Genomic DNA, 23,319 nt, shown 5'->3' on the forward strand with positions numbered 1-23,319 from the left:
TAGTATAAATATAAGAATGTTCTTTCATGAAATGTAACAAAAATATATTACTGTTACAAAGTAGTCATAATAGGGTAGTGTTCTAGTTTTCTAGCTGCCAGAATGCAATATACCAAAAACAGAATGGTTTTAAAAAGGGTAATTTAATAAGTTGCTTGTTTACAGTTCTAACACTGAGAAACTGTCCCAATGAAAACAAGTCTATAGAAATGTCCAATCAAAGGCATCCAGGGAAAGATATCTTGGTCCAAGAAGGCCAGTGAAGTTCATGGTTTCTTTCTCAAATGGAAGGGCACATGGCAAACACAGTCAGAGTTCCTCTGTCATCTGGAAGGGCACATGGCAGACATGTCATCATCTGCTAGCTTCTTCTCCTGGTTTCCTGTTTCATGAAGCTCCCTGGGAGATGTTTTCCTTCTTCATCTCCAAGGTTGCTGGCTGGTGGACTCTGATTCTCATTGCTATGTCATTCTGATCTGCTGTCTCTGAATCTCTTTCTCCAAAATGTTTCCTCTTTTGTAGGACTTCAGTAAACCAATCAAGATCCACCCAAATGGGTGGAGACATGTCATCACCTAATCCAGTTTAACAACCACTCTTGACTAAATCACATCATCCACGGAGATGATTTGATCACAGTTTCAAACATACAGTATTGAACAGGGATTATTCTACTTTTATGAAATGGGATTTTGATTAAAACATGGCTTTTCTAGAGGGCATACATCCTTTCCAACCAGCACTGGTAGTATATAAGAAAAGATAAACCTAACACAAACTATGGAATAGAGTTAACAGTAATATTTTAATATTCTTTCATCAATTGTAATGAAGGTACTAAATTCAAATTGCCCACAATGGCAGGATATATGGGAATGTTGTATATGTACATAACATTTATATAAACCAATAACTTCTCTAATTAAAAAAAAACATAAAACAACAATAAAAAAAGCATTATGCTAAGCAAAAGAACCAAACAAAGTAACTGCATATAGTATGATTCCATTTGTATAAAATGTAAATATATAGACATCTATAGACACAGAATTAGATTAATGGTTATATAGGGCTGGGGAAGGATAGAGGGACTGAGAGATGATTGCTAAGGGGTAAGAAGTTTTTACATTTGAAGTTATGAAAATATTCTAAAATTGACTGCAGTGATGAACACACAACCCTGTTGATACTAAAAGCCATTGTTTGTACACTTTGCATGGATTGTATGATATGTGTATATATCTCAATAAAACTGCCTTTTAAAAAAGTGATAAAATGCAATTCATCAAAATGGCAACTATGTGCCTTTAAAAAGACGTTCATTAGAGAATGAGAAGACAAGCTACAAACTGGTTAAAATATCTGTGAACCATAAACCTGAAAAAAAAATGGCACCATTGCTGTAAAAAATAACTATCAAAACTCACTAAAAAGAAAAAAAAACAAAATTAAATTAAGCAAAAGGATTAAACAGACACTTCACCAAGTATATAAAACAAATAAGCACATCAAAAGATGCTCAAACTCCTTAGCTATTAGGTATATGCACATTAAAATCATAATGAGAAACCACTACACACTTACTAGTATGTCTACAATTACAAAGACTAATTACACGAAGAATGTAGACAAAAATAAAACACTCCTACATTATTGATGGGAGTCCAGAATCAGAAAGCCACTTTGGAAAATTCCTTACAGATTTTTATGCATTTGAACATATACGTCTAAAACACATTCCTGGAATTTATCCAGCAGAAATGGAAGCACACACCATTTCAGAGACTCTGGCATAAATGCTCATGGCATCTTTGTTTATAATTGCCTACAAAATTGAAATGACAAAATGTCTACCAGCAGGTATATAAGTAAACAAATTGTGATATACTACATATTGGATTTTTTTCTCAGAAATTAAATGAAATATAAATATACATAACACTGATTTATCACCAAAAGAGTAGGTTGATCAAATAAAGCAAGATGAAAATGAGTTCATATGCTATGATTCCATTTGTACAATATTCTACAATATGAAAACTTATCTATAGTTACAAAAAACAGATCAATGGTTGGCTGTAAACCAGTAAAGCAGGAGATAGGGAAGAGGGATTGATTAAAAAGGGAGCAGAGAAACTCCTCTGTATGTTGTACATGATCATTATATTGATTGTGGCAATACACTGAAGAAGGTGTAAGCATGTCAGAATGCATCCATATTAAATTAGTAGCAAATGTGTATGCATTCGTAAGTAACACTTATTAAAAAGTGGGCAAACAGACAAAGAAAACTCTGGTAGGGTAAGCCAAATATAATTGTATAAACTTTTCCATCTCCTTATTTTATTAAAAATGTCCAACTATAATAAAAATCCATACCATATAATAAATTATTTTATTCACATAATAAAGGATATTGATCTACAAAATGCCTTAGTAGGAATGAAAATTTTAAAGATGATCCATGTTAGTTAACAAATATAATTGTCCTCCATGACCTCTAACATCCTCTGTCTCCAAGGACATGGTCCCTAATGAAGCCTGTATGTCTTGTTTTTATGCCAAAACTCATTAGGAAATTCACTTACGATTCTTGAATGTAGGTCACAAAGGATAGTTTTTTCACTTGCTAGCATCTTCAGCAATTTTTAAAAGTCATGCTTTCTACTGTAAAAGCATCTCTCTTTCCTGATTATTTGGAATATCATCCCTTTTACCAGTGGGTTGAGTTGCTGACATTCCTTCCATTAGAGTGATTCATTTTCTTTTCAATAATGGAGAGTTACAGGGGGACTTACAATAGCGCTAAGCCTCTATCAGGTAGTCTGTAAGCCTTGCTGAGGATGGCAGTCATAGAAAACTCTATGCATTCCCAGACATGCCAGTAAAGGTGAAGATATAAATGTATTCATCAAAATATTCATCAAAATAAGTTAATGTTAGACTTAATACTGCTATGTTTAAACAACCAAAAGATGTTCTTAGTTAAGAGAAGAGTAAGTATGATGATGTTTTTCTCTTTTGCTATAGTTCCCTTTGTAGGATTTGGTCATGTCTTCCTCCTAAGAAGAAAATGGATTTCAATGATAATTTATATATATTTAGTCATGTATTCAATATATATTTATATGATTCATGTTTTAGAGAGAATTTATCTTGTGTGGATAAATATTGTCCAGAAGAATTTTATGCCTAAAACCCACTACAAAAATCCACACCTAACTTTATCTGAGAAATATCTATGGCAATTTTTGCCATATTTTGAAAATTGAACAGTGCTGTGAGTTTAAACGTCCAAGTAATGTTTCACAGTGATGGATGCATTCCTGAGATATCAAGAAAATATGAAAGGAAGGAAGGTGGGCTGCAAAAAATATGATTGTTGATTGAGATATCAAATTTCCTAGGAGGCTTCTAAATTCAGTTAAATCATGTGCTATAGTCAGTGCTTCTTCTCTATATTGGTAATACTGTGAAATACATAAATATACACAACTGAGTCATGTGTATTTGTGTCTCCACTCAGTAAGAAAAGAACACAGTAGGTTAAACAAGTAAGTGAAAATGCTCATAAAACAAATAAAATGGAAACAAAGGATAAAGTTTTCTTATATATTGATGTTATAAGATCTTATGCATTGAGAGAGATAATGATTGTATATTAGAATTCTTACTTAAATAATGCTCTAGCCTGAAAAATATCAAAGGAGCAATTTAGCATCAACTCAGAAGTAAATAATTCTTGATATCTGCATTATATATGTAATATATGACAAAAATGGTATCAATAAAAAATGTGCAACTTTTTTTTACCTGAAATTCAGTGAGGAAAGAGAAGGCATTCACCAATTAATATAAACATTGATTTTTTTTGAGCAGCAGCAGGGATTGGGGAGGGGAGAGATTTAAACATGAGAAAATAAAAATCTTGTTTTAGAATGAAGACCTCAATTTCTCCTTTCAGAAGTTAATTGTCATTTATTACTACTGTTAAAAAAGGTAGTTGTATCAAGAAAAGACATAAACTCCATTATGAAAGTTTATGATTTAATTTTCGGGTAGGGGAGAATTCTTGAGAGCAAAGGATATCATTGATACATGGAAAAATACACCTCTTCAGCAATCTATTTTGTCAAAAGGTAAAACTAAGTGGGGAATAGTACTAACACACAAATTGTTAAAATGTAGTGGGGAAATGTAGCTGAGATTTTGAATAGTTATAATGATCTAAAAATGTCTCTGAATATTTCATACAGATTTGACAGAAGTCAGCAGTCATTGATGAGAAACGGTACAATAACCACATTCATTCTGCTGGGACTCACTGATGACCCTCAGTTGCAGGTTCTGATTTTTATATTTCTATTTCTCACCTACATGTTGAGTGTGAATGGAAACCTGACCATCATCACACTCACCTTTGTGGGTTCCCATCTTAAAACACCCATGTACTTTTTCTTACAAAATTTCTCTTTCTTAGAAATATCCTTCACATCTGCATGTGTTCCTAGGTACTTATACAGCATAGCAACGGGTGACAATATCATGACCTATAATGCTTGTATGGCCCAAATATTTTTTACTGACTTCTTTGCAGTAACAGAATTTTTTCTCCTTGCTGCCATGTCCTATGACCGCTATGTGGCCATCTGCAAACCCCTGCATTATGTGACCATCATGAGCAAAACAGTCTGCAGGAGTCTCATCATCTGTTGTTGGATGGTTGCTTTATGTGTAATAATCCCACCACTTAGCCTGGATCTAAAATTGGAATTTTGTGACTCTAACATCATTGACCATTTTATCTGTGATTCTTTTCCTCTAGTGAAAATTGCATGCTCAGACACACGGTTCGTGGAACACACAGTTATAACCTGTGCTGTATTGACCCTGATTCTGACTCTCACTTGTGTAGTTCTGTCCTATGCTTACATTATCAGGACAATTTTTAGGTTCCCCTCTGTCCAGCAAAGGAAGAAAGCCTTTTCAACCTGTTCCTCCCACATGATTGTGGTTTCCATCACTTATGGCACGTGCATTTTCATCTATATGAATCCTACTGCAAAGGAAGAAGTGGCCATTAATAAAGTGGTTTCACTGATCATTTCTTCTATTTCACCTGTATTGAACCCCTTTATTTATACCTTGAGAAACAATCAAGTTAAGAAAGCCTTCATGGACTCAATCAAAAGAATAACATTGTTCACAGATAAGTGAAAGAAATGGCCTATAAAGAAAGATTTCAAAAGTAAAGATAAATGGTCCTGGCCATTTTCTGGTTGGTGTTTAATAGCTTTATTGTTTTTAAAATAATTTGTAGTTCAGTTACATTAATTTTCTCAACATATCTTTAAAATAACTTCATGACAAATGCTCAAGGCATTTCTATATAGTCATTTTTCAAGCCAAAACCTCATAATAATTTGCCTATCATTAAGAGAACATGTAAATTTTTTCTCAAAAATCTATTTTGTATAGAAATAAATTTCATAAGATATTATAAAGTATAGTATAAATTACTTCTCTAATTTGGTATGTACGTGGTAACATCCATTATAGATCTGCTCAAATATACATAACAATATATGTAAAAGTCTAGAAAGGATGAATAAAGCCATAATGTAAAAATATAGAGGTTTAGAGAGAGAATAATAGCACTACAATATTGAAAACTGAAGATTTTGGTAACCTCAAAATAATCCTACTATAGAAATACAGGATAAAATTTAACAGATTGATTTGCCTATTTAGGGGATAGAATTACAAAGATGTAAAGAAGCAGTCAAAATAAAGATGAAACCTAAAGTAGAGCAATGAACTAAAAGAAAGACTTGTGGATGCTCAGGAAAGCATACGCTGGAGAGTGGGAGCAGAAGGTTGTATAACAAATCCCAGGGACTTGGGTACTAAGTGACAGGATCATTGTGGCGACAGCATTTTGGGTGACACAAAAGAGTATCTGATTTCTTTCTGTTTGGAAAGCCTCCGGGAATTTTTTTAAGGCTCTCATGATTCAGGGTGAGCCATACTTAAATAATATCCTACAAGTGAATGACTTGACACGTTAATTGATAGTACATCTTCAGAGTCCTACTTATAAATGAATTCACACCCACAAGGATGCAGACTAAGATTAAGAATACATCTCCTGAGAGGGAATATAATTCAATCTACTATAAAACCCAAACAACATATGTCCAGCTAAGGTTTTCCATAGATGTGTATACATACAGAGATTGTGGGGACTGGAAAGTCCAAATTCATAGTGCAGGCAAGATGCTAAAAATTCCACTGAGAATGCTGTTGAATTCTTGAGTCTGAATTCCATGGGCTGGAAATGCAGAAGAGAATAGAAGATATAAACTTCAGGAAAAATTCCTTCTGACCTTTGAATCTTCAATTCTTGAGATGAAGACTTCCAAATGATGGGTGAAGCCTACCTTTGTTATGAAGTATAATCTACTTTAGTTGAGGTCAACTTGTTGCAGAAGCTAATTCCACTTATGAAATACATCTACAGTAACAACTGGGACATCGTTTGACAAAGAAAACAGTCACCATAATCTAGCCAAGTTGATACATAAAGTTAAGCATAACAGTTCACTCCTTGTCAACTTGTTACCCATACACATTGCCTTAAACCATGTTTACTCTCCAAATAAGAAAAAAAAAAAGAAAACTAAGTTAGACTTCTGCCAATCCAATATATCCAACCTACATAAATTTAAAACACACTAATTCTTTCTACAAAAAAAGGATATCAACTTAATACAATTTATATTATATAATAAGACATGACAAAATGAAGAAAACAGATTTTGGAGATGTGTGTGTTTGTGAGTGTGTGTAAATGTGAATATATATATATGCACACAAATGTACCCAATAAAATAGGAAAGAAATAGCATTAAACATATAGTGTTCTTTTCTGCACTTGGTCATAGATTGTATTGATATCTACATTTTCCATTATCCATTCCATATTCCTTTTGTCCTCATCAAACACCACAGATGGTTGTGGTTCTTTGAATGGTGGAGTAACCCAAATCTTTATGCCTGAAAGTTGTGAGCCATTGGCAGCCCTGGTTGACACGGTTGCTGCAGTTTTCCATTTATTTTAATCATAGGGCATTGAGAGGCATGCTATGGTATTTCTTGTATTACAAAAATAATTTTCCATATGTTCATTTGTGTAGTCACTGACTAAGTTGCCTTAGGTCATCAGGATCAATCACCCAGACAAATACAATGACTCTCTGCTTTGCCTGTTGATTCAAAGGCATAAGGAAACCAAAATGACTGGTAGCCATCTTAACTTCCAATTTAGTGGGAATATTGTTCTGCTTCCTTTTTTGAAGCATTCCTCTCTTAGAATCTCTAGAATAGCATAGCAAAATTTTAGGGGCCTGGAAACAAAAATTTCATTACTGGAGAGTTTGGAGTAACAGTGACTGGTTCCACTCCCTTTTCCACCATTAAATTCTTGTAACTGTGAATTCTGGCTATTGGAGAAAGAGCACCTATGTTGGATACAGATATAGAACATACACAGCATCCCAGAAAACAATGAACCAGCACTGCAGTATTACCATCTAGCTGGCACCATAATCAAGTATTCAAAAGGCCTTCTCACCATTCTAAAAAGCCAGATGTTACAGAGTGATGGAGAACATGGTAAACTCAGGGAGCCCCATGAAGATGGGCCCATATCCTGTTAAGTGAGTACCTTGACCAGAAGTAATACTGCATGGAATTCTGGAATGGTAGATAAAACATCTTGTAATCCACAGATGTTAGTTTTGGGAGAAGGTTTATATGCAAGGGAAGCAAATTCACTTCCAGAGTAAATGTCTATTTCACTAGGAACAAAGCCAATGTAATCAAACTGCCACCAGGTAGTGGGCTATTTCACCTAGGGAAATGATGCCATACTGTGGACTGAATATTAGACTTTGCTGCTGGCATAATGGACACTGAGCACTGGCTATAACCAGGGCTTCCTTGATGGGTGGATAGACATGTCACTGAACCCGTGCTTAACCTCCATCCCTACCACCTTCACTAATTTGTCCATGAGGCCATTGAACAATGACAGGTATGTTTGTGGAAAGAAGCTGGTTGGTCTCCACAGAAAGGGTCTTCCTCTTAACTTGATTTTCAAGATCTTCAACTGCTGAGATCAGACTCTGGTGAGCATTCACATGAAACATATAGCTCTACTTTTCTGCCCACTCAGAAAGATCATTCCTATCCACATATCTCTCTCCTTGACCTCCTTGTCATCTATTTTCTAATCACAGTTCTTCCTACAACCTGACCATCAAGCCAAACAGTTGTTACCCAGGTATCACTAAACATTCACATGTCTAATCATTAGTCCTTAAAGAAACATTAACAGATGGGTGTATTATTTGAAGTTCTTCCATCTTGGAGGATGTCCTCTCACCATTGTCCTTCAGAGACATCCAAGAAAGGGTCCTTAGAGATTCAGGTGTCCAATTTCAGGTGGCTCTGCACCTTGCACACAATAGCCTGTAAATTATGCTGAATGTTCTCTTCCTCAGTTAACTGATTATGGAGAAACACACAAAAGGCCATAGCTGTGGAATAGGGGAGAGGGAAGTTAATGTGGCAAGATTAGGGACAAGTTGGCATTTGGGTCAAGGCTTCATGTCATTTCTTTGTGCCTTCAGTGTCTGTTTGAACTCATTCTTGTATATATCCCATTTGATGATGATGTGCTGCTGTTCACACTCGAATTTATGGCTTGGCAAGTCAGACAATTCATGATGAGAAAGTCAGTTCTCATGGTAACTTGGTGGCCTAGAGTTTAGGGTTCAGTTTCTACTTAGACCTGATAGGAATCCAAAAGCTGTTCCTCAAAGGAAGAGTAGTTGTCTACAGTGGATTCAGGACTTTGCTCCAAAAATCCTAATGGTCTGTGCTGATAGGAGTTCTTCAAATGCTCCAGACAGCAATTATGTCTAGCAATTTGTCTGACAACATGCAAAATAAATAGTTGAGCAAGGATTCTCTTTGAAAAAAATGTATTACAAGTGCAAAAAAATGGAAATAAACTATTTATTGTGGATAAGTAAATTATCTTATAGCTATAATTATATTTTAAAATGGTGAAACATTGCAAAAAAGCATAAATTTACAACAAGATTTTTTTTTTGCATGAGCAGACACCAGGAATTGAACCCAGGTCTCCAGCATAGCAAGTGAGAACTCTACTTGCTGAGTCACTGTGGCCCACCCTACAACAAGATTTTGGTGTAAGCACTGATGTTATATTAATAAAATGAACCAAAGTTAAGTGGAGTTAAAAGGAGATATATCAATAATTACTGAGGAAAAAATAGATTCACACATATCTAAAATAGTATTTGGTAGACTATATATCTCAATACACAATATTTTTGTTTGTCAGTGCTGCCAGAATGCTATATGCCAGAAATGCATTGGATTTTTTGTTGTTGTTGTTTTTGCTTTCATTTTTGAATTGGCTTTTATAAAGGGAATTTATTAAGTTACAAGTTTACAGTTCTAAGGCCATAAAAATGTCCAAACTAAGGCATCCAGGGAAAGGTACCTTGACTCAAGAAAGGCAGATCTCGTAAAGCATGTGGCTGGTGTCTGCTGGTCTTATGGCTTCTCATTTCAAACAGCTTCCCCTTGGGGAGTTTTATTTCTGCATCTCCAAAGGTCTCTGTCTTTTTACTCTGAAGATTTTCTCAAAATGTCTCCCTCTTCAAGGAGTCAATAAGTGACTCACTTTGAGTGGATATAGACACATCTCCATGAAAACCACCGAATGGAAAAGTCCCACTCACAATTGGGTGGGTCACATCTCCATGGGAACAACTTAATCAAAAAGATCCCACCCAACAATATTGAATCAGGATTAAAGAACATGGCTTTTCTGGGATATATTGCAGTTTCAAACTGGCACACACAAATATGTATTTGTTTTAATGTTCATGAATTTGTAAATATTGCATGTAACATAAATGGGGATATTTACAGAAAGAAAGCATGGAAATACATGCTTGCAAATAATAGCATTTGTTACATCTTTTTAAAAGTTATTTTCCTTACTCTTTTGCATTCGGTACTTCTGCATTTGGACATCTGCGCACATGTACACAGCAGTAAATAATTTGCTCATTTAATCAAAAAGTTGTAAGGGAGAAATATGATCTTTTAATTAATTCTTACATGTTAGAAATTAATTAAAAGGAAATGGTCTAGGAATTTAAAAAATTAAATTATTATTGTTTCCTACCTGTCTTTATTGACTGCTTTGAATGCTTTTGCTTGTCACGGAAGCTATGACCCCTCTATCCCTATGTTAGGTATGATTTCTTTACTCAAAGTGCATTACACAAATAATCCATTAGTAATTTTTTAACCTGGGTCATCAAGGACATTTTGCTTATTCACTTGATTGTGGATTTGACAAATAAAAGAAATACCAAGTTTGATTTTGCAAAACCATCTGTCTGAGCAAACAGAGTTCAGAAAACCAAATATTTCAAAGGAGTTCCTTTTAAATCAACTTATACAATTGATTGAAGATAGAAAAAACAACTCACCCAAAGCTGCAGTAACTGTTGGCAAGGATTCAAACAGAAAGGGCTGAAAATTTTCATGGAAGTTTTCAACTTGACATTCATTTGCAAATTTATAACTCTAAGGATTGTACAGTGATATTTGCTTCTCATAATTGGTGTTTTTCTGTGAGTGATAATATGGCTATCAATGGAATGTCAGATTTTTATGATCATTGCTCCTACATAGTCTGTATTTGTTGATAAGATAATTTTTATGCAATAATAAGTAGGAGATCATCTGTAGAAGACAGTATAATTTGAGGGCATTAAGAAGCAATATGAAAGTGTACTGTCCCTGCCAAGTTGGTGGCTGGGTTCCTCTCCCCAGCTATGATGGCCTGGTGGGATGCCCTGAAGAGGCTGTGAGGGAAGACCTGGGCTTACTGTTAGGCCTGAGATGATGCTTGACTTCTCTGCTGCTCCCAGTTAGCATGCCAAAGAGCATGGAGTTCAACCTGGCCTTCTTCAGGTTCCCGCAGGACCTCGCCAGATGCCAGAAGTTGGTGAAGAATTATAAGAGAGCAGACATAGGAGATAAAACACCCAATCCACTAAATAAACATTTTCAGTTATGTGCCAAACGGTTTGAGATCTCTATGGCCTGTAGAACTAGTCCTTTTAGGACAGTTCTTCAAGATAATATTTATCAACAAGATGTGCTCTTACAAGCATTTGAAAAATCCACATAATATATACAGAAAACAAATAAAAGAGTTGAGTACAGATGAAATCAAGGCACTGAAACAGGGAAAAAAATGATGAAACTTCTGAACAGGAACAAACATATAAAGAAACAAACAATAGCAATGCTCAGAAGCCAAATGCAGAAAAAGGGGGTAAAGAACAGGATGAAGATATTTTAGCTTTAACTTGTATTGGTCAGAGTTCTCTAAAGAAGCAGAACTAGCAGGAGATATCTATAAATATGAGATTTTTATGTGTCTCACATAACTATGGAAATGCAAGAGTCCAAAACCTGTAAGGTGGCTTGTAAAGTTAGCAACTCCACTGAAGGTTCTCAATGCACTCCACAAGAAAGGCTCATAGGACTATCCTTCTGGTTGATCAACCAAACACAAAACATCCTCACCATAATGGTTAGGCCAGTGCTTGCGTGATCAGACAACTGAGCACCTGGTCAAGCTAATACCAGATGACACCAGAACCTAACCATCACAATCTTTGAAGAGAAGGAAGACAGAGAACACCTAAAATCTGTAAGAGCCAAGGGTTAAAACAAGACCTTCAGGTTTTGTTGGGAGCAGCTGGCCTCAGGATGGTGGCAGTAAACTGTGGAGATTGTTATGTAGAGCAGTCTGGGAGGAAGAGAATGTTTACCCCAAATGGTTATGTTAAGTATGAAGGAAGAGAGCACTGAAAAATAAGCTCTCTGCTCTTTCAAGAAATGCATGCATGCCTTTTGTCACCCTGCAGTATTTAAGCAGGGTCTGAATAAGAATAAAGTTGTCTGATCTCTGATGTAAAGTTAAGCTTCAGACCCCCTGAGCACATCTGTGTCTGTCTTTCTTTTTTTCTTTCTTTCTTCCTTTCTTTCTCTCTTTCTCATCATTCCTTAATATCCTTTGAGCTCCATTTCAATAGGAAGCAACATTTGGTGCCCAACATGGGGCTCGAAGAAGAGGACTCCAAAACAATATTAAGGAACCAAGGAAAAGTCTCATTAGAGATGCGTGTTTCCAGCTGATAGAAGAGGACTCAAGCCATATTGGTAAGCAAGCATTTTCTTTGGATCATCAGTGTAGTGGGTAATCACAATGGGTGGCTGGAGGAGTATGTGTGTGTATTGAAAACACTGTTAGAAGATAATGGGGTGTCTGTTAAAACATCTGAATTAGTAAGCTTATTTGATTTCATTCAAAAACATTGTCAATGGTTTCATCCTGAGAATCATAATATTTTAAATTTAAAACAATGGCATTTAGTTATGAAGGCTCTTCAGAGGGCCTATAGAAAGGGGGAGACTGTCCCATTATCAGCATGGACGTTGTGTCATCAAATAGTGGTGGACTTAGATCCCTTACATTCAGAAAGTGAAGATGGGGAAATTGAGAATTTTTCCCAAAAAAGCATGACTGTGACAGCAGATATAGATGAAAAGGGAGTGAAACTTAGAGATAAGGAGGGTGTAAGTACAGATGAGGCAGATGTTAAATATATGTGCCCACAGTGTTCTTTCACTGGAGCCCATACTACCCCTTTTTCAAAGAAGGCAAGCTTCACTTGCCCTCCAGACTTCCCAGACTCTTATCAAACAAAGCCTACTTTATATCAGCAAAATTCCATATTCCCTACACAAAATTGCAATCCACTTTCTGCCCCTATTCCCAGTCCACAGTCTCCTCAGAAGCCATTTTTTACAGATACTGGTGATTCAGCTAAATATATGAATCATGTAAAAGCACCAAAGCCTACACCCAAAACATCCATAATGAAATGTTTCTACAGGGATCTCAGCAAGGAGACCTGGAGGCAGTACAACTTTTATCAGCTTTTCCTGTGACAGTTAATCATTTGCCTCCTGATCAAAATAATCCTCAGGGCACTGTATAATTCATCATGAACCCATTCCTTTTAAACTGTTAAAAGAGTTGAAACAAGCTTGTGCCCAGTATGGAGTGAATTCTCCATATACTACAGGTCTAGTCCAGGGCATGGCTCATGTTGAAAGATTAATTCCTTAGGATTGGGAGATGTTAGCCAGAACTGTTTTAAGTACAGCTGAATTTTATAATTTAAAACATGGTGGACTGATGAAACTAATCAATTGGTTAGGAGGAATGCTAATGAGTAACCTCCAGTGTTAATAGCAGCAGAACAAATCATGGGCACTGGCCAATGGGCAGGTATTGAAAGACAGTTACAATATGATGATAATGCTATCAACCAAGTCAGAATGGCCTGCCTTGCAGCTTGGCAGAGAATTTCCATACCAGGACAGCCTGCTTTAACTTTTGCTAAAGTAATTCAAAGACATAATGAGCCATATGTCGAATTTGTGGCACATCTAACAAATGTGATTCAAAAAAACGTGCAAGCATCTGAAGCCCATGATTTAATTTTAATGACATTAGCCTTTGATAACGCTAACAGTGAGTGTAAAGAGGCTATTTGACCCATTAAAACTGCTGGTGGTTCCATACAAGACTATATAAAATCTGTCAGGACATTGGGCCTACTTCTCATCAAATGGCAGTATTGGTAGCTACCATGAAGTCTAACTTGAATCAAAAGAAAGGAAAGTGTTTTAAATGTGGAAAATTTGGGTACTTTCAGATAAAATGTAAATCTTTTCATGATAATAATTCCACCCCAACTAAAAAACAGCCATCCCGATTATGTCCTATTTGCCAGAGGGGCTTTCATTGGGCTAATGAATGCCGTTCTAGGACACATAAAAATGGCGCTCTGTTGAAAAGGTCGGGAAACTGCCTTGCGGGCTTAGCTCAGGGCCCCAGGACAAACAACATGAGCTGAGCTCCACAGACACAGTATCCTGTCAGCAATGGCAAAAAACATGCATTCCAATCTTAGAGTTAAAAGCTGCAACTCGCAGTAGTGCTGCAATAGATTTACCTGCAGCTGAAGATATTTTGCTTCAACCTGAAATGGGTATTCAATTAATTAGCACTGGAGTTTCTGGCCCTCTGCCCAACCATATTGTCGGCTTAATAATTGGAAGAAGTAGTTTAACTAAGCAGGGTCTATTAATACAAATTAGTTTAATTGACAGTGACTATAAAGAGGAATTGAAAATTATGGCTCAATCTTTACAGCCTTTTCAAATTAAAACTGGGCAACACATTGCTCAATTACTACTCTTACCTTATCATGTTCCTCCTTCTCTGCCCTTCAACCATCAAGGTGGTTTTGGTTCAACTGGAAATGAAATTTATTAGCAAAAATTTATTGGGGACAACTGCCCAGAAATTACTATTACTATTAAAGATAAAATTTTTCTGTGTTTGATTAACTATCATAGCTAAAAGATATTGGCCCCAGAATTGGACATTAAAAAGGGTACCTACTGTTTTTACTGGCATAGGTACCATGACTGATATTTATCAAAGTACTGAAACATTTGAAGTAATTGGCGTGGAAGGACAAAAATCAGCATTGCAACCTTTCTTGGCAGATGTCGGTTTGAATCTCTGGGGCAGAGACCTGCTTTCACAGTGGGGAGCATATTTACATATCCCTCACTTATCAGATAAGGCAGAACAACTATACTGTTGTACAGTTGCAACTCTGCAATTTCAAAACACTAGGCAAACAAGGGATTATCGAGGTTTAGGATATTCTAAGTAGCAAACAAATTTATAATGGGGGCCATTGAAACAAAGGGCATAATTACCCCAATAACATGGCTTATTACTACGCCAATATGGGTGGATCAATGGCCCCTTCCTCAAGAAAAATTGAATGACCTTCATAATCTTGTCCAAGAGCAATTGTAATTACAACATATTGAACCTTCCCAAAACCCATGGAATTCTCCAGTTTTTGTTTTTAAAAAGAAATCTGGGAAATGGAGAATGCTGACCAATTTAAGAGCAGTAAATAAAGCCATGAGCCCTATGGGTGCACTTCAACCAGGGGTTCCTCAACCCTCTATGATTCCTCAATTTTGGAAAATGGTTATTATTGATTTAAAAGATTTCTTTTTAAATATTCCTTTGCATCCAGCGGATAAAAAAAGTTTGCATTTTCTGTTCCAGCACTGAATAATCAGGCTCCAATGCAAAGATATCAGTGGTGTGTCTTACCCCAAGGGATGATGAACAGCCCCACCATATGTCAACTATGTGTGCATCAACCCTTACAAGAAATAAGAAATAAATTTCCAGAGGCCCTTGTTATTCACTATATGGATGATATTTTAATTGCATGTGACAATGATGACTCTTTGGAAAAGGTTTTTGGTGCTATTATAAAAATTTTACCTCACTATGAGCTGCAAATAGCTCCAGAAAAGATTCAAAAGACTGAGCCTTACCTATACTTAGTAATGCAAATAGCTGCAAATAAAATAATTCCTCAAAAAATACAATAGATGGGATAATTTACAAACTTTAAATGATTTTCAAAAACTGTTAGGAGATATTAATTGGATTAGACCTGCTTCAGGGATTCCTAATTATATGTTACAGAACTTGTTTGATATTTTACAAGGAGATTCTGATTTATTAAGCAAAAGGCAGTTAACAGATGCAGCTGAACGAGAGTTACAATTAATTAAACAACGCATTCAAGAAGGACAGCTTGTTCAAATAGAGCTAGAAAAGCCTGCTGATTTTATTATTTTCTTTACCTTGCAATCTCCCACAGGCCTATTTTGGCAAGATGGTGTTTTAGAATGGATTTTTTTACCAAACAATAAACAAAAACGCTTACATACATATCTGCAAAAAATCATTTCTTTAATAGCCAAAGGTCGCCAAAGATATTATCAATTAATTGGTCATGACCCTAATCGCATAGTGTGTGATCTCACAAAGAAAGAGGTTCAAAGTCTATATACTTTCAATACCTCTTGGCAAATAGCATTAAGTGACTTCAAAGGACAAATTGATAATCATTTGCTATGTCAAAACTTTTGCAATTTTTAAAAAGAACACTATGAATCTTGCCTAAAATAGTTTGGGCTTCCCCGTTGGAGGGAGACATTACTGTCTTTACTGATGGTAGTAGTAATGGACAGGCTGCATATGTCACCCCAGGGGAAAACAAAAGTTGGAAAACACCTATACCTCAGCCCAGCATACTGAATTAGCAGCTGTCAAAGTTTTGCAAAGTTTTCCACAATCTCTTAATATTGTTTCTGATTCTGAATATGTTTGCCAAACAGTTACTCACATTGAGACAGCTTCTTTGTTTGAAAGAGATGAATTGTCCCAAATGTTTTTACATTTACAAACATTAGTCAGAAGTCAAATTAATCCTCTTTTTATCATGCATATAAGAGCTCATACCAATCTTGCGGGTCCTTTGTCATTACAAAATCAGCAAGCAGATACTCTTGTGGGGGTAATGCAAGATTCCACAACATTTCACAAATTGACTCATATCAATAGCAAAGGGCTGCGAAAGAAATTCCCATCTTTATCTAAACAGCAGGACTTGTCCAACCTGTGGACCTTTAAATGCACTCCCATTTTCATCAAGGGTTAATCCTCAAGGTCAAAAAGCAAATGAATTAAGGCAAATGGATGTTACTTGTATTTCACATTTTGGTAAAATGCAGTATGTACATGTTATCATAGACACTTGTTCTCATTTCATCTGGGCTACCATACAATCTGGAGAGTATTTCTGCCATGTTTGATCACATTTACTTAATGCTTTTGCTGTTATGGGATGCCCTCAATCTATTAAAATGGACAATGGTCCTGCTTATACAGGAAAACAATTTCATAAATTTTGTACTACTTTTAATATTACCCATATCACAGGAATTCCACATAATCCCTCAGGGCAAGGAATTATTGAACAAACAAACCAGATGCTAAAGTCTATGCTCTTAAAACAAAAAGAGGGAGATGATGATTAGGAAGATGTTATGAAAATAAGTACACCTAAAATCAATTAGCAAAGGCATTATTTACTCTAAATTTTTTAAACATTTATGATAATTCATCACAGACTCCTGCAGAACAACATTTTAGTAATTTGGAAAAGAAAAATGATACAACCCAAACAGAACTTCAACTGTAACCAATCTATTGGAAAGATGTTAAAGATGATTTATGGAAACCAGGAATGGTAAAGATGTGGGGTAGGGGATTTGCTCTTGTCATTGCAGATGACAGAACCTCAGTTTGGATTCCCTCAAAGAGAATAAAACCCAGACATGTTGACCTGGATGAAAATAACTAAATGGGTAATGTACATTATAGGACATATAATTTTAATTGCTAAAGGATCGGAACATATTTATACTTATTGGGTTTATCTGTGAGCCCTAACATGGGCCAATCCAACTTTACCAAAATAATCTGAATACAAGTATAAGATTCCCAGCTCCGGTAAGAAGAAAACTGGTGTCAAATTTAATTCTTCCATTTTTAGAAAGACCTGTATGCATAACTCTATGGAAACAAAGGATACTTGCCTGTTAGATGGGAAAGAAAGTTGGAATGGATGGCCATCATGTCATATGGATCGAGCAGTTATCATAATTAATGATTCCTATGGAATTGTAAGATTCTCCTGTGGGTTGAAGATAACTGAGACTATATGGACAGGCAAGCTAAACCAGAGTTATTATATAGAGGATGATTTGTGCCCCAATTTTGGATGATAAATGCATTATTCAGATAAATTTATGGGAAATTTTCCTAGGACTGGGACCAATTTTTGTAGTGAATTCTAGTAATTATAACTTCTCTTTAAATAGGAGCCATAAACACTACATACATACAGGAAATCAAACTTTTAATTGTGACAATTATTCTCTATTCACTTGTCTCCAAGCATTTATGTTGCAGAAAGATGAGATGATTGTAGTGGCAAGGAGAGGAAGAGGTATCTGGCTGCTGGTGCAGATGTCAAGATCCTGGCAATCCTCTACAGAAACACAAGTCCTGATCCATTTGGCAAAAGAATATCTGAAAGGGACTAAGACTAATTGGACTCATTATTATAGCTGTCATTGGAATCATTGGAATTATCACAGTGGCTGTGGTCACTGGAACTGCATTGTTAGGTTTGGGGCTGTTTATACTTTTTCTCTTCCTCATCAGCTGTGTTTAACAACAAATAATCAAAGTCAGAAAGCTTGACAGGTAGCCAATGATGGGTAAGCTCCTTCCTTCAGAGCTTAAGGGCAACCTAAGACAGGCACAGTCACTAAGCAAAGCTGTGCTAGCAATGTTATTCTTGCAAAACTCTTGGTTCCCTCCCGAATCAAAGTCAGAGAGCTTGACTGGTAGCCAATGATGGGTAAGACCCTTCCTTCAGAGCCTAAGGGCAACCTAAGACAAGCACAGTCACCTTGGCTTATAAAAAGGGGGAAATGTAGGAGCCAAGGGTTAAAACAAGACCTGCGGGTTTTGTTGGGAGCAGCTGGCCTCAGGATGGCAGCAGTAAACTGTGGAGATTATTATGTAGAGTAGTCTGGGAGGAAGAGAATGTTTACCCCAAATGGTTATGTTAAGTATTAAGGAAGAGAGCACTGAAAAATAAGCTCTCTGCTCTTTCAAGAAATGGATGCATGCCTTTTGTCACCCTACAGTATTTAAGCAGGATCTGGATAAGAATAAAGTTGTCTGATGTCTGATGCAAAGTTAAGCTTCAGACCCCCTGAATACATCTGTGTCTGTCTTTCTTTTTTTCTTTCTTTCTTCTTTTATTTCTCTCTTTCTCATCATTCCTTAGTATCCTTCAAGTTCTGTTTCAATAGGAAGCAACAAAAATCTTTATTTGAATTTTTTTTATGGAACAACTAAATATACCTCTGGATGGATGTCATACTGATGCACTCACCAAAGACCTCTTTACTCCAGATAATTTTGAAGCACCACTAGATTACTGAATAAGTTCTGGTGAAGAGGCTCTGAAAATCTGCTTTGAGACCACAGCAGTTAACACTTTGTTCTGTTAACAAAACATGAAAGAAGCAGATGCTAGAGATGTGTGACAGCTGCATTCAGGAAGAAACACTTAGGCAGTTATACCCACTCAATTGTGAGTGGAATCATGTGAGTAGGTGTTTTCCATGGAGTTGTGTCTCCATCCATTAAAGGTGGGGTTACTTATTGGAGTCCTTTAGCAGGAAATAATTTTAGAAAAAGCTTCAGAGCCAATACAGAAAGAGACATTTGGACATGCAGAAAGAAAATGCCCCAGGAAGCTGTTGGAAATGAGAAATCAGATGAGAAAGCTAGTAGATGTTGCCATATGCCTTCCCAGCTGACAGAGAAACCCCAAACATCATCAGCCCTTTCTTAATGCAAGGTATCTGTCTCTGGATTCCTTAGTTTGGACATGTTCATGGCCTTAGAACTGTAAACTTGTAACTTAATAAATTCCTTTATAAAAGCCAACCCATCAATTCCTGGAGCCTTCCTATGCAAAAAAAAAATTTTTTAATAAAAAAAAAAGCCAACCCAATTCTGGTATATTGCATTTCAGCATTAGCAAAGCAATACATTAGGGAATGAGAGAAACTGAGACCACCAAGCAAGGATTTCAGTGTAGATTTTGTCTTTATAAAATGGACCAAAAGGAACAAGTTAATTAAAGTTCAAATGCCTATTTCCATATTTGGTTGTTGCTGTTTACATTCCTTTGTTGAGCCTAAGCCTACATAAACTTTTTAGCAGGTATGTGTAGAAGACTTCTTTCATGTTCAAGAAGAATCAGAGGTATGTGTACTGACAGCTGATTTGTCTGTTTCCTTCTGTCTATTTCCAGTATTCTATCTAATGCTCCATGTTGATTAAGGTAACCTGGAATGCCTATAAAAAAGTGTTTTGTGGTTTATCTAGGAATAATACAGAAAATAATTGCTATTATTTTGGTGAAGAAAATCAATTTTGTACAGTTTATTTCACTCTAAATAGAAGGTGAATTTTGTTTAAAAATGAAAGAAACAATACGATGCTGCCAAAAAATAATACAATGAACACTTTGGCTAATGTCATATCAATAATTAGACATCAAAATTAAAAAAAAATTTAATTGCTGTATAAACATTTGCCGGTCAATAATAACTCAATTTACTATCCAACATCTGCTTCATAATATCAGGGTTCACATAGAAGTACACTGTTAATGTCTGGAAGAAATCCTAACTTTTTAGAATTGAATATTACTCAAAGTCAGCAGGGATGCATGATTATATTAGAGAATCACAGGTGTCTCCATATTAAGAAAAAGCAAATTCAGGGAAGGAAGTGGGCTGCCAAATGGTTCTTTATGTATCTCTAAAGGGTCTGATGTAAATGCCATGTGTGGACCTAACAAAAAGGACCATCCTAGCTCTTGGGCAAACCATGAGGAAGTCCATGCCTTTTCTATAGCATAATTACTGAATTCCTGAGATTTAACTCTGAAAATTGAACACATGATCAGAAATGACTCTCCCTCCCCCTCAGCAAGGAGGGCATATTTTAAAGTAATTTGTTGTTGTAGATTCAACCACACACCCTATGAAGATGTGTTCAAATCTTTAAGCAAATTCCTGTTGAGGTGAACCCGTTTGTAAGGTATTATTATTATTATTATTATTATTATTATTATTATTACTACTACTATTATTATTATTATTAGTTACGCTGTGTACTCATTTGTGAATAGGATCTTTGAAGGTCATAATTAGATGAGCCCAAATTGAATTAAGGTGGACCCCATTCCATATAACTGGAGTCCTTATAAAGTGAGGAACTTCTGACAGAGTAAATCAGAAAAAGCCAAGAGTCAAAAGAAGCTAAAGAATGAATTAATCATCAGGTGACATAGGCAGAGATACAAGCAAAGAAACCCAAGGATTGTTGCATTCCAACATCAGATGACCAATTCCAGAAGAAAATGTGGCTTGATAAAACTTGATTTTGGATTCTAGTGTCCAAATTGTGAGACAATAAATTGCCTGTGTTTAAGTCCACCCATTGGGTGGTACTTGTCACAGCAGCCCTGGCAGACTAGGACAATACTTAAATTTTCACATAATAATGTAATTGGAGGCTTCAGAAAAATTGTAGGAACATTTCATTTTGGAAAATGAAATTTTATTCAGTTTTTGAAATATTTGCATAGCTTATTTTGTACTTATTATGTGTTCTTTGAGAAAATATCAAAAAAGACTTGATACAAATTCATTACTGCAAATTACTGATTTTTGTTTTGATTTCTGTTTTAATAAATTACTGGCAGATGCAACAGGGAGGCAAAAGCAACATCAGTGAAGATGCAATTATTCCTCTTAGAAGACTGGCAAATATGAGACACTAAATGCCATTTTTGTCAGAAGTAGAAATAATGTATATAATCAGAATAATGCTTCTCATGATAAGACATGCATCACCATAAAAAATTTATTCAGTAAACCAAAAGTTACAATGTTAGACTCAAAGTTATAGTACATTACATGAATAAATTCAATATCCCACTTATTTTTTTATACATCTCAAATAAGAAATATGGGAAATTTTACTGGACTTTTTTTTCCAGTAAATTTTCTTTGGCATTGTATATATGTCTGAAATTGTATTACATATGGGCATTAGTCCAGAAAAAAATCACAGTCTTAATTTTTAAAAATGTGCTTTCTTAGCATAGTGCTAAAGAAAGGAGATTGCTTCCTATGACAGGTATCCACCCCATATATCAGTGGTTCATCAGATACCAAGAACAATTAATATTAAACGTAATGCCTAGGCACTGAGTATACACATTCCGGTGGATCTTATATTTGAGGAACATAGGTAATTAAGAAAACAGACAGTATAATACAGAAGAATATTTTAGGTAGGCAATCTGTTTAAAGTGATTATTTTGATAACTGGACAAACATGCCAGTTAGATTATAAAAACTCATGAGAGAAATGGATGTAGGTGTGTAATTACAATGTTGGAGATGTATTTGACTATATGCCTGAAATTCTCAGGAACAATAATTTTTGGAGATTAAGCAATTGATAGTTCAAGAAAGTATCCATAAGATTGTATTTATTGAGTTAAAAGAAACTAACAGAGAAGAATGAGAAAAATAAACATAATAGAGACTAGCAAGAAAAGGGCTCAGGAATTACAAATAAAAAGGTAAGAAGACAATTCTGTGAGTGTTAAGGTAAGTTTGGTGACTGTTTTAGTTTGTTAAAGCAACCAGAATGCAATATGCCAGAAATGCATTAGCTTTTAAAAAGGGGGTTTATTAAGTTATGAGTTTACAGTTCTAAGGCCATAAAAATGTTCAAACTAAGGCATCCAGAGAAAGCTTCCTTGACTTAAGAAAGGCTGATATCTGTCACATGGGTAGGGATGTGGCTGGTATCTGCTGGTTCTTGTTCCCAGTTCTGCTGCTTTCAGTTTCTGATTCCATTGGCATCCTTTCTAAGCATCTCATTCTTCTCTGTGGTCCTTGACTTAGCTTCTCCAGGGTAGACTTTTGGGTACCTGTCTAGTTTAGCATCTCATGGGAAGACACATGGTGACATCTGCTGGGCTCTGGTTTCTAATGGCACCCCAAGCATTTCTCTCAGCAGTCCAGGCATCTCCAAATGTCTGCATCTTTGTTGGTTCTGAAGCAACTGTGCATTCTGCAAAAAGGGCCATAGTAAAAAATCAAGATGTACCTTGAATTGTCAGAGTCACATCTCCATCAAATACAAGGACAAATGTAATTTTGAATAGGTCAATTTCCATGGAAAAAATCTAATCAAAGTTTCCACCCTAAACAATAGGTCTGCCCTCACAAGATTGGGTCAAGATTGAAAGAAAATGTCTTTTCTGGGGCACATAACAGTTTCAAATTAGCACGTTGTTACAAATAGTGTGTGGTCAAAAGTACACACACCACATAGAAGTCTTTTAATATGTCAGAGCAAAAATTGATTAGCTTTGGCAAAAACTGTTTCATCATAATGGTGGAAGCAAAAAATGTGATTGTATTTAATATAATGAATGGCAACAAACAAGAGGAAAATAATAGCCTATCAGGTCAATGAAAGAGCTAACATATAAC

The 23,319-nt window shown here is 35.7% G+C and overlaps 1 protein-coding gene and 1 pseudogene across 1 annotated transcript; both read left to right on the plus strand.

Moving 5' to 3' along the window:
• The first annotated feature begins 4,281 nt into the window (after positions 1–4,281).
• On the plus strand, positions 4,282–5,217 carry LOC143690059 (olfactory receptor 6C68-like). The gene has a single exon (XM_077168058.1). It carries the CDS (start codon positions 4,282–4,284, stop codon positions 5,215–5,217), a length of 936 nt encoding a protein of 311 aa, XP_077024173.1.
• Positions 5,218–11,047: 5,830 nt separating this feature from the next.
• LOC143690625 (52 kDa repressor of the inhibitor of the protein kinase-like) lies at positions 11,048–21,587 on the plus strand (annotated as a pseudogene).
• Positions 21,588–23,319: the final 1,732 nt, after the last annotated feature.

Source organism: Tamandua tetradactyla, chromosome 7 (genome assembly GCF_023851605.1).
Source record: "Tamandua tetradactyla isolate mTamTet1 chromosome 7, mTamTet1.pri, whole genome shotgun sequence".
Classification (NCBI taxonomy): Eukaryota; Metazoa; Chordata; class Mammalia; order Pilosa; family Myrmecophagidae; genus Tamandua; species Tamandua tetradactyla.

Excerpts from the sequence above, each read along its gene's own strand:
- LOC143690059 (XM_077168058.1), top strand. The coding sequence starts at position 4,282 with ATGAGAAACGGTACAATAACCACATTCATTCTGCTGGGACTCACTGAT.